Source organism: Macaca thibetana, chromosome 1 (genome assembly GCF_024542745.1).
Source record: "Macaca thibetana thibetana isolate TM-01 chromosome 1, ASM2454274v1, whole genome shotgun sequence".
In the NCBI taxonomy this organism is placed as follows: domain Eukaryota; kingdom Metazoa; phylum Chordata; class Mammalia; order Primates; family Cercopithecidae; genus Macaca; species Macaca thibetana.
In genome coordinates, this window is record NC_065578.1 from 13,923,215 (window position 1) to 13,940,196 (window position 16,982).

General features: G+C 47.6%; 1 protein-coding gene across 2 annotated transcripts in view; it reads left to right on the forward strand.

Annotated features, from left to right (window-relative positions):
* Nucleotides 1-16,982, forward strand: part of TMEM51 (transmembrane protein 51) — a 70,964-nt gene that overhangs the window by 51,208 nt on the left and 2,774 nt on the right. For both annotated transcript variants that reach the window (XM_050788926.1, XM_050788934.1), the window contains exons 2-3: nucleotides 9,133-9,207; nucleotides 13,857-14,394. In XM_050788926.1, coding sequence (XP_050644883.1) covers nucleotides 14,054-14,394 — 341 coding nt within the window. In that variant the 5' untranslated portion in view covers nucleotides 9,133-9,207; nucleotides 13,857-14,053. The remainder of the gene's footprint in view (nucleotides 1-9,132; nucleotides 9,208-13,856; nucleotides 14,395-16,982) is intronic.

Below are 16,982 nucleotides of genomic sequence, written 5' to 3' on the forward strand. Positions count from 1 at the left end.
GAATCAAGTGTGACAAGTGACTTCCTAAAAATCGGAGGCAGGAAGGAAACCCAGGACTCGAGAAAGCAGCTCTGGCTAACATGCTTCAAGTAGGAAAGTCAGGTATAAAGTGGAGACGAGGGAACGAGGAATGGCGAGGGGAGGGGGACGAGCTAGGCTCAATACCAAAAGCGCTCTTGGCAGCAGGTTTGGGAACCTCTTCTATAGCGAGAGCGTTGCTGCGGCTAAAAAAGAAAATGTCCAGATATGGGCAGGACAAACTTTCTCAAACGGTGTCCTAATCTCCAGAATCACAGCTGGTCTAAGAAAAGTCTGGGAACACGGAGGGCTTGCTTCTGCAGGACTCACGGGCCTGCAGAGGGCTGGCTGGCTGCTCCACGTACCTCGAGTTTTGGCTTAAAAGCCCTCATATAATGAGTACTTAAAATAAACGTCAGTCTTGTCCTGTCGTCAGCACTTTGTAAGTGCAGTGTTGAGCCCCCAGGAAGTGGGGTGCCTGCTGACTCAAGCATGAGAATACCTTTATCAGGTTTTTTTTGTCCCAGCAATGTTAGAACAAGTGTAAACCTGGCTCGTTAGCAGAATCCTGGGTTAAAATGTAAACTTGGTAGAGGAGCACCGCCATGCTGAGCCTCCCTCCGACCTGGCCACACGAGGAAAGGGCGCCTAATTCACCAAGCGATTGGTTTTATCAGGATTGAGAAACGGTGCCTAATCAAATCAACTATCGGGTAGGTAAACAGTCTGTGCCGGCAGGCGCCATACACAGGTGTGAACGGGAACGCCACCTGCAGAAGTTTCCTGGGTCTGCCATAACAAAGTACCCCAAACTTCATGGCTGAAAACAACACACATTTATTGTCTTGCAATAAATGTGTTCTAGAGGCCAGAAGTCCAACCTCAGTTTCATGGGCTAACGTTACAATGTGGGCAGGGCTGGTTCCTCCAGAGGCTCTAGGAGAGCATGTGTCTCCTTGCCTTTTCCAGCTCCTGGAGGCACCTGCATCCCTGCACTCGTGACTCTCTCCTCACATCCTCCTGCTTCCATGATTCCATCTCCTGCTTCCTCCTTTGGCCCTTCTCCTTCCCTCCTATAAGGATACTACTCATTAAATTGGGCCCACCTGGATGATCCAACGTAATCTCCCCATCTCAAGATTCTTAATCATGCCCCAAAAGGCACTTTTGCCATATAGGCTAAAAGTTACAAATTTTGATTAGGACCTGGATATCTTTGAAGACCATGATTCAGCCTCCCATATGCCTGTTCCCAAATTCCAAGAAACACAGGGTGGTGAGCAGCAAAGAACCCTGAGCAGGACCCCGCTTCTTCTCTGCCCCTCACTTGAATGGCCTTGAGTTAGTCTCAGACCCCTTCTGGGCCTCTGTAAAGATGAATGGACGCCCATCTGCCTCCACGGGCCCGTAAAAGATTTCTGGCACAATTAGAGCAGCTACTGTCTGCAGGGCATTGGGTCAAGGCCCTCAATGTATTCACTCATGGATTCTTCAGCTTTGTGGTCCCTGGAAACTGCTGGGCAGGCTCCTGACTTAGAGCCTTGGCTCTGTGGTTCCTTCCTCTGCCTGGAATGTTCTTCCCCTGGTATTCACGTGATTCCTCCCTCACATCCTTCAAATCTCTGCTCAGATATCATTTTCTTGGTGACTGTGTACCTGGCCACCGTTTTGGTTTTTTTTTTTTTTTTTTTTTTTTTTTTTTTTTTTTTTTTTGAGATGGAGTCTTCCTCTGACACCCAGGCTGGAGTGCAGTGGCGTGATCTTGGCTCACTTGCAACCTCCGCCTCCCTGGTTCAAGCGATTCTCCTGCCTCAGCCTCCTGAGTAGCTGGGATTACAGGCATGCACCACCACACCCAGCTCATTTTTGTATTTTTTTTTTTTTTTTTTAAGTAGAGACAAGGTTTCACCGTGTTGGTCAGGCTGGTCTGGAACTCCTGACCTCATGATCCACCCACCTCGGCTTCCCAAGGTGCTGGGATTACAGGCATGAGCCACCACGCCCAGCCTGTTTTTAAAATCGCTACCCACAGCTGTGTTATTTTCTTCTAGCTTGTATTACCTTCTACCATACCACAGGCTCTAATGTGAGCTCTATGGGGACAAGGCCTTCTGTCTGTTTTGATTGTTTCTATATCCTCAGTGCTTAGATCAGGCCTTGGTCCATAGTAGGTGTTCAGTCAATACTGTGTTGGGTAAATGAATAAACACCCGTAATCAAAACTCTGAGGTCGTCACTTATAAACCCAGGGAGGTAGATCCCAGTAAAATTCACTTTGTACAGATGACAGAGCTGAGACTGAGAGCCCTAAGAATTGTCTTGTCTAGGTAATTACTAAGTTACAGAACTGAGATACAAACCCAGCCTCTGATCTGGAGCCCAGGCTCCCAGTCCTACGGCGTGACAGGTGGAGTGTATACTCACCAGCACCCTCTGCAGTCCCTGATTTGATAAATTCTCATCTCTGCCCTTCTCTACTTTTTTTGCTGCAAAATGCCTCTTGGGGAAGACAAACCAAATGAATCCAGTCAGTGTCCAGAACTACCTGTCACACAAGGACAAGTGCAGGGTCCAGATGGCACCGAGGTTCACACGAGCCTGGGTGGCTGCCAGGAACACTGACCACAGGCAGCAACGTGGGACAGGCTCCAGCTTCTCTTCCAGGCCCCCAATCCTCCCACTCTTCAGATTCCAGGGCTAAGCCTCCAAAGTTGTCCGCCTAGGCTGGGTGTGGTGACTCATGCCTGTAATCTCAGCACTTTGGGAGGCCGAGGCGGATGGATCACCTGAGGTCGGGAGTTCAAGACCAGCCTGGCCAACATGGTGAAACCCCGTCTCTACTAAAAATACAAAAATTAGCCGGGTGTGGTGGCGCACGTTTGTAATCCCAGCTACTTGGGAGGCTGAGGCAGGAGAATCACTTGAACCCGGAAGGCAGATGCTGCAGCGAGCCAAGATCACGCCACTGCACTCCAGCCTGGATGAGAGAGCGAGACCTCATTGATGGGAACTCTGCCCTGCCTTGGTGGAAAGGCTGGCTTTTCTGCTGCTCCGTGTGTAAGGACGGCCTAAACAAGGGGGCTTTGTGGACAGGGCTGCCACTTACTAAGCTGAGACTTCGGGCAAGTTTCTCCACCTCTGTGCTTCAGCGTATTCCTTGATAAAATGGACAGAGGTGGGGATAACAGTACCTCCCTTACGTGATTGTTGGGTGGGATAAATGAGCTAAATTGTGTAAAGGGCCTGGTGTGTCAGTGCCCTAACTATGTGCTAGGGATTGGGGGACTAGAGTACTGGGGGTCTGGCTGGTGGTCACAGCCTGTGCTTGCCAGAGTCAGAGGGCTGCGGATGTCATCCCCAGAGACACCGATGGCCGGAGCCTGGAGAAGGTTCGAGGTGTCAGGCTCACACTGGGCTGATGGGGACAGGAGATCTGGATCCCTCAGTGCTATCCTGGCAGAGGAAGACTCTGAAATGTGAGATGTCACATTTCCCAAGAAATACTGAATTCACGTGACTGGGTCCCCCATGCCAGCCTTCTAAATAAGGCTGGACATGAGCCACCTGCTTAGAAGAAAGACACTATGTCAAGCTCCTCAAGAAAAGACGTGTGGTTCATGAACTCGCTGCTTCTGCTTCTGGTCCCTGGAGTCTTCAGGATGAACTTGTCTTCCTTAATTTCTCCAACACTTACATGGATGAGCAAGGACCCTGGTGATGTCAGGTTTTATACAATTCACCAACGTCTCGTGTTTGGAGTTGGGGAGGGAAGCTGCCTCTTTTCTCTGCAAGCCGTGACATATTCTAGAAGATGCCCACGTTCCCGTCACTGTGGGATTACTGAGGCTGAGCCCTCACCCCGGAATACCCCGTTCTCTGACCCCCGAATTCCACCCACAGGAGGCCACAGAGGCCTCAGAGGCCCGCAGAGCTGCGTGTGTATCTTCCTTCTCCCTGCCCTCCTCAAATTGAATCCGTCACTCTTTTTGGAAGCTCTTCAGACATGCTCCATTTTGGCAGTGCTACTTGGTGTTTAAAAGCATGGGTTTTAGAATCAGGCGTACGCTATCCCCGCCTTGTACTCACTGTGTGACCTTAGATAGATTACTTTCCCTCTCGGAACCTGTGTCCTTATCTATAAAATAGAACCAATAACTATTAAATGATGATGCACGTAAAGAGCTCCACAGAGGGCCTGGCACAGAATGGGCATTCAACACGCATTGACTCTTTGACGCTGACTTCCCTTCTGTTAGGAAGAATCGCCTCTCTTCCTGCTGGATTATAGAAGTCCGTCTCACACATCTCTGTGTCCCCCGAAGCCCCTGGCATACAGTAGGGGACCGGGAATTGTTTACATCAAATCTTCAACAAGTCATTTTAAAAGAAATGTTCAGGTCCAGTGACTCACGCCTGGTAATCCCAGCACTTTGGGAGGCTGAGGCAGGCAGATTGCTTGAGCCCAGGAAATCGAGAACAGCCTGGGCAACAGAGCGAGACCCTTTCTCTGCAAAAGACACAAAAATTAGCTGGACATGGTGGTGTGTGCCTGTAGTCCCAGCTCCTTGGGGGCCAAGGTGGGAGGACTGCTTAAGCCTGGGAGGTCAAGGGTGCAGTGAGCTATGATCATGCCACTGCAGCCTGGATGACAGAGTGAGACCCTGTCAAAAAAAGAAAAATAGAGAGAGAGAAGAAAGGGAAGAGGAGGGGAGGGGAGAGGAGGGAAGGGAACATGTACCTGTCAACCCCTCACACTTTTGTCCTGAAACACCTCCGGTGAGGAAGGAGGGAAGGAAGGAAGGAAGGAAGGAGAGAAGGAAGGAAGGAAGGAGAGAAGGAAGGAAGGAAGGAAGGAAGGAAGGAAGGAAGGAAGGAAGGAAGGAAGGAGAGGGAGGGAGGGAGGGAGGGAAACATTTACTTGTCACCCCCTTGCACTTTTGTCCTGAGACACCTCTGGGAACCTGGGTGCCTTGCCCAGAAAGCGGCCCCCAGGGACTCAGCTTCATGGGAACCCGCACAGTGCAGGCACAGGTGGACTTCACAGTCAGCTGGATTTGATTATGAGTCAGTGCCGCTTACCGGCTGTGTGGCCCAGGGCAAATTACTTACCCTGTCCAAGACTCTGAGATGGTGGGGCGGGATCATTCCTTGATGGGTGGCGGTGAGGATCGGGTGAGTTTAGGAATGCACCTGATTCATGCTGAGTATCAGCTGCTGCTGACTTCATGATAGCTACTGTGGGGACTGCCATTCTTGTTACCATTATGCTTCTTACCCTGCCTTGTGTATCACTTAACATCCTTTCTTCTTTTTCCCATCAGCTCTCTCCAGCTGGGCAGCCCTCCTCCCTGCTCCCCTGCCTTTATGCCTCATTTGCACATTGCTTTTTGTCTTTCCTGAGTGCACAGTCTAAAAGATCCCTGGTGCTCTGTTGAAACAGGAACCTGACACCCTTTGACCTTGGTCCGTGGGGAGGTGGCCTGAAACTCCCTCCCAGGCAGGACAGGAGCAGGGGCTCAGCGCCTTTCTTCCTACCCCCACTGCCTGGGACTGGAAATTGTGACAAAAGTGATTGTGGGCTGAAACTTGGCCAAGAGAGCCCCTCTGAATCCGTCCTTTGTGATGTGAATGTAGCACAGCCCGGTGGAACCGGGGATCCCTTTTCCAATTATGCAGCTTGGCAGGAAGAGGTCGGTGCAGGGAGAATGCTCAAGGAGCTCCTTTGTCGCAGGGATTGGTAGCACTGCCAGCCGCCTCCGACTGGCAAGCCCTCCTCCCACTAAAGCCAACTGGGCGGGGCACTTCTGCAACTGCACCTTCGGGGGCCGCAGCACAGAGCTCAGTGGCCCGCGTGAGGGTCTAGATCCAATTCCCGGTTTCTAAACTGTGTCCTGGAGAGTTTTTCTGCAATTCAGCGAGAAGAGGCAGCGGAAGGCCCAGCCATCAATGCTTGGGCCCTTTACCCCGTTTCGGCCTGGGCAGCACTGCCTTCCATGGTCCCATCTTATTTCAGCCGTTGTCTTCATGTTCAAGTTCATGGAGACTCAATCCAGATGTGCCTGGCTGTGATGGCACCACTCAGGTCTCAGCCACTCTGATGTCTGGAGCTGGGTCTACCTCCCCGGCCCCACTCCTCCACACTCAGCGCACGGCCCCTCCCTGCCAGCTCTAGTTGGCCAAGGGTGTGCACAGGAGTGGAAAGAGCCTCCGCCCAGCGTGGAGCGGTAAAGCTAAAGGCTTCCATGTTCCCCTGCTGACTTCCACCTGCAAAGGCCAAGCAACCGCTGAAACCTCCGGGCCACCCGGGAATGCTGATACAGTCACTTTCTCAGGTCACAGTGGAAATCGCATTTATTCTGCATATTTTTCTCATGTTGCCAGCAGATGATTTGCATACGGATACAGGATTTGGGTATCCAGATCTTCCTGCAAGTTAGCTTTGATTAATCCTCTCCCCTTCAGACTTGGACTGGGATTTTCCCCTCATTGATATGAGACATTGGTTAAACTTTTAAACTTGCCAGATATTCATTTGTTTGTTCTATAAATATCTACCAAGTACCCGTTAAGTTCCTGGCATGTGGTGCTGGGGACTGGAGCAGGCAATGAACAAGACAGACAAGAAGCGTGTTTCAGGGAGTTCATACTCCAGTAGGGGAGACAGGGAGCCAACAAGAAAGCAAAAATGAGATTATTACTGACTGCAATGCATTATCATCACCCATGGGAAGGAAAGGCAAGGAACCAAGCTATACTTGGGTCCCCTGAGGGAGGGGACATTTGTGTCAGGGAGGGGGCGTTTCCACTGAGTGGTCAGAGAGGTGCTCACTGAGGAGGTGGCATTTGAGCTGAGAGACAGAGGTCCCTACTAAAAAGTAGCCAGATAGCCAGGCATGGTGGCTTATGCCTGCAATCCCAGCACTTTGGTAAGGCCGAAGCAGGAGGATCGCTTGAGGCCAGGAGTTCAAGACCAGCCTGGGCAACACAGCAAGACCCCATCTCTACAAAAAGATTAAAAATGAAAACATTAGCTGGGTGTGATGGTGTGCACCTGTAATCCCAGGTACTTGGGAGGCTGAGGCGGGAGGATCACTTGAGCCCAGGAGTTCAAGGCTGCAGTGAGCTATGGGTGACAAAGAAAGACCCTGTCTCCAAAAATAATTTTTAAAAAAATTTTAAATACAGAAATAAATAAATAAGTAGCCAGATGAGAGAGATAGGCGGAAGGGTGTTTTCAAGCAACAGGTATAGCAAGTGCCAAGGCCCTGTGGTAGGAAGTAGTTGGTGCCACTGAGGAGCAGAAAGGAAACCACCGACGGCTGATGAGCAAGAGATATGAGCTGGGACAGCAAGACAGGAGCCTCATCCAGGCTGGTGGGGCTTGAGAGTCATGGCTGAGGAGTTTGGATTTTATGCTAAGAGTAATACGTACACATTGATGGGCTTTTGGACATTCTTGTTACAAACTATTTCAGTCATTCCAAAGAGTATATATAAGATATATGTGAATTGTAAGGAATGGTATAATAAAACGCTCGTGTCCCCTTTACTGTTCCCCTCTCCGGTACCATTCTTCACTCTTCATTTCTCCAGGAGGTAGTGTGTGTGTTTGTGTGTTTGTTTGAGACAGGGTGTCATTCTGCCGCCCAGGCTATAGTGCAGTGGCGTGCTCAAGGCTCAGTGCAGCCTTGACCTCCTAGGTTCAAGCAGATCCTCCCACCTCAGACTCCCAAGTAGCTGGGACTACAGGTGTGAGCCACACACTGGGCTAATTTTTATTATTATTATTTTTTTTGTAGAGACAGGGTCTCACTCTAGTGCCCAGGCTAGTCTTGAACTCCTGAGCTTAAGTGATCCTCCCACCTTGGCCTCCCAAAGTGCTGGCATTACAGGTGTGAGCTACTGTGCCTGGCCAGAACGTAGCCTGAATTTGTCCTGAATTTTAGTTTATAGTTTTCGCATTTCTTCCTAATACTACAAAAATAGAACAATAATCGTTTGGTTTTGCCTGGTTTTGAACTTCATTTAAGTGGACTTCTGCAGTGTGTATTCTTCTGCAGTTTGCTTTTCTATCCAACATTATGTTTGTCAGGATCATCCTCACTGGTGCACGCAGCTGCAGTTTACTCACCTTCACTGCTACGTACATAACAGTCCACAGAGTGACACTGTTGTGGTTTATCCTTTCTCCTGGGACCAATTTCTAATGTTGAACCAAACCCTGCATTCTTGAGATAAACCCAACTTGATTATGACGTGTTATCTTTTTAAAAAATATGGCTGGGCTGGGTGCTCACGCCCATAATCCCAGCACTTTGGGAGGCCGAGGCAAGCGGATCTCCTGAGGTCAGGAGTTCAAGACCAGCGTGGCCAACATGGTGAAACCCCGTCTCTACTAAAAATACAAAAATTAGCCAGGCGTGGGGGTGTGTGCCTGTAGTCCCGGCTACTCGGGAGGCTAAGGCAGGAGAATTGCGTGAACCCAGGAGGCGGAGGTTGCAGTGAGCTGAGATCGTGCCACTGCACTCCAGCCTGGGCAAAAGAGTGAGACTGAAAGAAAGGAAGAAAGAAAAAGAAAGAAAGGAAAAAAGGAAGGAAGGAAGGAAGGAAGGAAGGAAGGAAGGAAGGAAGGAAGGAAGGAAGGAAGGAAGGAAGGAAGGAAGGAAAGAAGGAAGGAAGGAAGGAGGGAAGGAGGGAAGGAGGGAAGGAAGGATTCCATTTGCTGATTTTTGTTTAGGCTGGTGGGTCAGACTTGCCTGTCATTTTCCTCTCCTGCCTTGTCCTTTTCTAGTTTTGGTGTCAAGGTGTATACATTCCTTATAAGATGACCTGAGAGTGTCTCCTCTGATATTCTTCGGAGCACATGTCTAAGATGGGTAATACCATGAAAGAGTTTGACAAATGTTAGCTACCATGTTGTCATCCTTCTGCAACTCATATTTTTTGTATAGAATTCTGGCTTCTTTTGATACCACTTGTCTTGCATAGACACCTACCCTAACCCCTGCCCTTCCCCCCGCCAAAAAAAAAGAAAACACATGCTTCCCCAACATGTAACTCCAATTGCAATGCTCACAGCTTACTTAGAAAGCTGCATCTCTGTGGTTTTTATAGGTGGATCTTTAACTCAAGACTCTAGCATGAAGAGTTGCCTTCAGGCCTGCCCTGAGTCTCCTCAAGTAACAACAGGTAGGTACGTCTCTAACTGGTTAATAATTTTTCTTTAAAAACTCAGATACAGAATCATTCATGTCTCCCTTGGGGCTTCCTCAGACATGAGCAGTGATGGGGCCAACCCCAGGGTCTAGAGGTTGAGTTTGGCCAAGCCAGGACCCCAGACTGCCCACCAAGCCTACTGTGTTTTAGGGACATACTGGAAGCTGTGTGGTCCAAATCCTCTAAGCATAAAATTAGCTTCTTTCCATATTTTTGAAAGGAAAAGAACACCATGCTAAATATAGCTTGGGCGCTGTCCAGGGTCAACAAGTCAGGAACAGGACAAACAGCTGACCAGCTGCCCCGCTGGAAGCTGGGTTTCTACAGACCCTATAGACCCATCAAGGTCATGGTCCCCAAAGAGAGGGCTGAACTTGAAGAACAAGTTTATGCTACCGTTGCACACGTAACCCTGCCATGAACTCAAAAAACCAAAACTATTTTATGAAAGCAACACATAGATATTTCTGTTTTCTAATTCTTATTCTCCCAGTAACAAAAAGAAAACAAAAATCATGGTTAATCCCATCACACAAAGAAAATAACTATAAACATCATCATATATAATTCAAGTGTTGTGAAACTTAGTATGATACATTCAATAGTGTTTCTCAACCTTTTCTCCCACCTTGCCCTTCCTGAGAAGTCTTTTTAGACATTCTTTTTGGAATACTTGAAAATTTAATGTCAAGGATGCCCTGTGTATCTGTTTATATTCTGTGGCCCTGAGGAGGGCCACAAACCATTGTAATATCCAAGATTTTCATCCCGTCCCCAAGAAACAATTTTTGCCCCTTGTGGGTGATCTTACCCCATTGAGAATACAAACTTTAAATAACATTAAATAATAATTTTTTTTTTGTCTGTTTAAGAACTTACTGTTGTGCTGGTCACACACTGTCCTCGCTGCTTTATGTATATTGTTTAATTTATCATAACTCCCCTATGAGGTAGGTACTAGAGAGTTTTTATCTCTCTTCTACAGTTGTGGAAACTGAAGCACAGAGAGGTTAAGTAACTTGCCTGGGGTCACACAGCTGGGAAGGAATAGAGTGAGGATCTGAACCCAGGAAACCTGGGCCCCAAGCTTACTCTTAACCACTCAGCTATGCTACCCTGCAGCAATACAATCAGATTGTGAAAATTCAAAAGAGAGAAAGAGAGAGTAAAGGATATACTTTCCAAGTTTCCTTCGTCCCCAGAAGCAATCATTGGTACAAGTGTGAAAGGTGGCCCCCTACCCGGGATTTTTACATACGTGTGGATATATATAAATACATTGTCTCTTTCATTTCAATGTAAGTACAATCATCTAGGCTTTTCCCCCTATATTCATCTGTGTATAGATAATTTTTAAAAAATTAGAATCACGCTGAACATACTGTTGTTTTAACTTTGTTTGATTTAAAAATATATTAGCTGCTTTGAGACCATAATTTCATAAGTGCATGAACCATAATTTATTACCCTGATCTGGATTATTGGCTGTTGAAGTAGTTTCTAGCTTCTCGTCACTATAAAGCTGTGATGAATATCTCTGTACGTGATTTTTAGAAGTTGGAATTACAGAGCCAAAGGGTATAAACATTTTTGAAACTTTTGTTCTATAAATGCCAAAACTTGCCATCTAAAAAAAATGCCTTGAAATTGCCATCCCAACACCTTTCCCCACACTGAGTATTATCACCTGTTTTTAATCATTGACAGTTTATCAGACAGAAAGAATGTATTAATCCTGACATGTTTATCTCTGCCCATGACTCACATCTGGAGCTCGTCTTTCTCTTGTGCGGCATAAGGCAAAGCTGGAATGGAGAATGGATGAGAGCAGGCAGGGAGGGTGTTAAAGCGGCTCAAATCACTAGTCTGCCAGACACACTCCCAGCATCCCAGGTACAAGGCCTGCCTGTCAGGCACTTAGCAGGGGTTCAGAACGTGGTATTTTCATCACTCCTGCTTCCAGCACAAGCCCCCGGCTATGCACTTCTCCATCCACTGAGTCTGACCTTGTCTCAGATCCATTTGGCAGAACCAGTGCCTTCTTAAGGCTGCCAGAGCCCCCATCCTTCCTTTTGCCGGCCATGAGTGATACTGTAAGAAATAAATATCCTTGTGTACGATCCCATCCGCTCCTACCGCAGCTGTCTGCAGTGGGATCCCTATTCAATGCCCTGCACCCCACACACATGCCCATACCAACCTGTTCATATGCCATACATATGCATGCATAGGTACATAGGTGCTCACATGCATGCACATGTGCTTATGTGTGCATAAACATGCATGCACACATGTGTTCATGCACCAGTGTACCTTGGTGCTGCTTCTTAACTCCTTCAAGAACAGAGCCAGTGCACTCACACACATGCACACACACAGTGCTCTGCATTCAGGATTCAGGCCCAATTATGCCAGTGGGACTCCTCTCCCACATAGGCTTTCTGTATGTCCCACCGCCCTGAGCTAGGACACACTGCTGTCTAATCCCACAGTTCCTGTACTTCCTTCCCACTTTATTGGTATTCCCTATAGATCATTTTCCTGCTGGCCTAGAAGCTCTACTAATCCTTAACTTGCTCACTGCTGTTTCTCCAGTGCCTGACATGCTGCTTAGCAGGTAGCTAGAGGCACAAGAAATATTTGTTGAGTGAAAAAAAGAAGGAACAGACTTCAAGCTGATAAAGGATGTTGTTTCAAATATTTTTAGAGTATCTTTTAACAAAGTGGCCAATTTCGGGATAAACTCATGGTTTCACAAGAAAGTATCTTTGCAGCATCAGATTTCAAGCAGCCTGGTCAGCCATCCTTTTGGAGAGACTGGAAAGAATGCAGAATTGAAAACAAGACCTTGCCCAGCTAAACATCTTGTAAATTTTACTGTTTTGCAAAGGTTCCTGTCACAGGAATAACGTATGGGGAAGCACGGGGGCATTGCTTGCTCCTCCTCCTTAGTCCTTGAAAATGTTCTAACCTAAAGCCTTAAGTGACTGCTTCTCTGGCTTACTCTCAACCAACGAATACTGTGGAATCTCAGGACCGCTGGCTGCTCCCTTTAGCGCAGGGTCTCTGAGCTGCTTCGTGGAAAGAAGGTTTATTTTGTCCAGCTAGGCACAGGAGCTAAAAGGAAGAATGTGCAGGCCTCTGTCACCTTTAACAAAGGGAGAACTCGATGTGGCTTCAGAGAAGCTTGTCTTGCTCCGTGGCTTCATGTGGCCTCTATTCATTTCATCCAACATTGACTCTGCAAACAATTATTTTTTTTTTTTGAGATGGAGTCTTGCTCTGTCGCCCAGGCTGGAGTGCAGTGGCACAATCTCGGCTCACTGCAACCTCCACCTCCCAGGTTCAAGCAATTCTCCTGCCTCAGCCTCCCAAGCAGCTGGGATTACTAGCATGCGCCACAGCACCTAGCTAATTTTTTTTTATTATTATTTTTTTATTTTTTTTTTTATTTTTATTTTTTTGAGACGGAGTCTCGCTCTGTCGCCCAGGCTGGAGTGCAGTGGCGCTATCTCGGCTCACTGCAAGCTCCGCCTCCCGGGTTTACGCCATTCTCCTGCCTCAGCCTCCCAAGTAGCTGGGACTACAGGTGCCCGCCATCTCGCCCAGCTAATTTTTTTGTATTTTTAGTAGAGACGGGGTTTCATTGTGTTAGCCAGGATGGTCTCGATCTCCTGACCTCGTGATCCGCCCGTCTCGGCCTCCCAAAGTGCTGGGATTACAGGCTTGAGCCACCGCGCCCGGCCTATTTTTTTTTTGTATTTTTAGTAGAGATGGGGTTTTACCATGTTGGTCAGGATGGTCTTGATCTCTTGACCTCGTAATCCGTCCGCCTCGGCCTCCCCAAGTGCTGGGATTATAGGAGTGAACTCTGCAAACATTTTTTGAGTCCCTGCTGTGTGACAGGCTTAGAGATGATGATGATGTGGTCAGGGGAAGAGACTCACCACAGTGGTTGCTGGAGGCTTTGGGGAGCACATGAAAGGGTCATCTGAGCTGCGGGTGACCAGAGAAATGCGGAAGTTCTGGAGGGTGGTTGGGGGCCGGTAGTGCAAAGAAAGGCAGGCTGAGAGATGAAGTAGGAGAGGCAGGAGCCAGGCTAAAGCCACCATGAGCAGCTTCATTCTAAGAAGCTGGATTTTCTCCTGCAGGAAATAGGGAGCCATTGAGGGTGGTGAACAGATGACAGTAGGCTGTTTGGCCTGGTCATACCATTAGCTGAGGCCCTGTCCCCCAGGTGAGTCTGTTACAACCATCGATTGTAGCCCATTCATCCCATCGCTCACTCTCCTAGCAGCCTCCAGCAAGAGCTGAGATTTTACTGCACTTCATTAAATTCCACACAATGTTTTAATGACCTGAGCTCCAACCTTTCTGGCCTCCTGCAGGGAAAGGTCTGGCTTTTCCTTTTCAGGGAGTAGCGGGGGCGGCCTCCCTTCTTGCAGCCTGGCACGAGGAGCCTGAGCACGTAAGACATCTGGAATGCATCAAAGGCGAAGCCCAGCCAGAGCCGGCGTGCTCGGTGCTGCTGCTTAACTCCTTCAAGAGCAGAGCCGCCACGTTCACAAAGCGTCTGGAATCGGAACTGATGGTCCTCTCTGCTCTTTCTGCTTTCCTTCCAGGCCCTTCCGCCACAGCCATCCACACGGGAGGTCTCGCGATTGCTTGGAACCATCCCGCGGGAGTTCAGCTGATATTTTTCTAGTGTGGGGCGAGAGATTTTGTGGAGTCCATTTAAGGTGTTTTTGTTGTGACTACTGCTTTTTATATATTTATTTTCTTTCTTGGAACTGGGCCTCGCCCTTCTCCCACTGACACAATGGCCCAGTCCAAGGCCAACGGCTCCCACTATGCACTGACTGCTATCGGCCTGGGGATGCTGGTCCTTGGGGTGATCATGGCCATGTGGAACCTAGTACCTGGCTTCAGCGCGGCCGAGAAGCCAACAGCTCAGGGCAGCAACAAGACCGAGGTGGGTGGCGGCATCCTCAAGAGCAAGACCTTCTCCGTGGCCTACGTGCTGGTCGGGGCCGGGGTGATGCTGCTGCTGCTTTCCATCTGCCTGAGTATCAGGGACAAGAGGAAGCAGCAGCAGGGCGAGGACCTGGCCCATGTCCAGCACCCGACAGGCGCTGGGCCTCACGCCCAGGAGGAAGACAGGTGAGGCCTGACTGTCCCCTTCCCTTCCCGGATCTGGGATGGGCACACACGCATGCACGCACATGCTCACACTTTTCCGTGGTGAGAAGACTCTCATCTACAAGGCTTTATTGTCCCCTGTTCGCCCATGAAGGCTCTGTCAAAACAGTTTATCATTTTACAGATAACTTTAGACTTTTCTACCAGAGCTTCCCAAACAGCATGGCACAAATGGATTACAGGTAAACCAAGATTTTTTTAAAATTTTATTACAATATTTTTACATAATGGAATACTATTCAGCCATAAAAAGGAACAAAATACTGTCTTTTGGGCCAGGTGCAGTGGCTCACTCCTGTAATCCCAGAACTTTGGGAGGCCAAGGCGGGTGAATCACTTGAGGTCAGGAGTTTGAGACCAGCCTGGCCAACATGGTGAAACCCCGTTTCTACTAAGAATACAACAATTAGCTGGGTGTGGAGGCACATGCCTATAGTCCTAGCTACTTGGGACGCTGAGGCATGAGAATCGCTTGAACCTGGGGGAGTGGAGGTTGCTGTGAGCTGAGATAGCGCCAATGCACTCCAGCCTGGGCGACAAAGTGGATCTCAAAAAAAAAAAAAAAAAAAAAAAAAATGTCTCTTGCAGCAACTTGGATAGAGCTGGAGGCCATTACTCTTAAGTGAACCAACATTTTGACCTGCCCAGGGTCGCTGAAGAAGGCTTGGGGTGGCCAGCACATTTTCTTGTCCCTTCACCCCAGCATGCTGTGTGTATGCTTTAATTTGAAATGGCTGGGAAGCAATTTTCCATTTGAGCAAAAATGCCACCAACAAATTTAAAAGATAAGTGATACCTTGGGGAACATATGACAATAGTTGATATCCCTATTATAAAAAGAGCTCTCACAAATGAATATGTAAGATGAATATGCCAATGGGAAACAGACAAAGGTTATGAATATTCCATAGATGTTCAACCAATAGATGTTCAACTTCATTAGCCATGCAATGCAAGCAAAAGGATGTCTTTTCTTTTTTTATTTTTATTTTTTGCCTGTCATATTGATCAAGATAGACAGCCCCTACTGTTGGAGAGTTGTAGGGAAGATGGATTGCTGATGAAATGTTGACTGACAGAAACTTTCTCAAGAGTTTCATCATAAGGGGCAGTACTGAAGATGTGCATATTGATTCTATTTATAAGAGTTTATCCCTGGGAGACAGTCCCACAAGTGCAAAAGAGTTTGTACCAGTATATTTATCAGATCATTGTTTAGGATAACAAAAACTTAGAAACAACCTAAAAAACCACCTACCGAGTTAAATGATGACGTACCTCTTCAATGGCGTTCTATGCAGCCACTGTTGATCTATATTTGGTAATGTGGGACCACATTCACAACAGTGAGAACAGGAGGATATAATACAGCATCTTTGGTCAGGTTCTGGTCCCATCAAATGTTGTGGCTGTGGGACCGGAGAGGGGTAGGAACGGTGTACACCAGAATGTTACAGTGGTTTGCCTCCAGGTAGAAGGATTCGGGATGTTTTTCTTTTCTTCATTAGATGTTTCTGTGTTGTTTGAATTTTCTACAAGCATTTCTTATCTTTATAGTGGGAAGGGAATTGTTCTTAATTTAATATGGATTAAAGGAAACCCTTGTACATTAATGGTGGGAATGGAAATCAGTGCAGCCACTATGGAGAAGTTTAGAGGTTCTTCAAAAAACTCAAAATAGAGCTACCAAATGATTCAGCAATGCCCCTTGTGGGTGTACGCCAGAAGAAAAAAGAAAATCTCATTATATTGAAGTGATTTCTGCCCTCCAATGTTACCAGTTACCACCCCTTTCCATGGGAATGACCTGGAAGTTACCGTCCCTTTCCTAGAATGTTCTAAATAGCTTGCCCTTCAATTTGCATTAACCCACTTCTTACTTTTGCACGTAATTGAAAGTGGGTGTAAATGGGTATAAATACAATTCCCAAATTAAACTCATTTTCCGATAAGATAATACATGCTGTATTGGCCAGGGTTCTCCGGGAGACACAGAACCAGGGGGATATCTATATATATTTTTAATGGAGATTTATTATGAGGAATTGGTTCCCGGGATTACGGAAGCCAAAAAGTCCCACACTGTGCCATCTGTAAGCTGCAGACCCAGGAAAGCAATGGGTATACTTCATTCTGAGTTTGAAGGCCTGACTGAGAACGAGGGGAGGTGAGGGTATAAATCCTAGGCTGAGAGCAGGAGAAGATGAAATGAAATGTCCCCGCTCAAGCAGCGAGGTAGGGAGAAATGAGTCAAATTCCTGCTTGCTCTGACTTTTGGTTTATCTAGGACCTCCGTGGGTTGCATGGTGCCACCACACTGCGGAGGGGAATCTGCCTTACAGAGCCCACCGAGCTGAATGCTAATATCTTCCAGAAACACCCTCACTCTCACAATGTTTAATCCGGGCAACCATGGCCAGTCAAGTTGACACCTAAAATTAACAATCACACATGCTTATTCTAGAAAACTTGAGAAATATAGAAAAGAACAAAGCAGGAATATCAATCACTCATCATTCCCCACCCTAGCTGTGAGCACATTTGAGTTC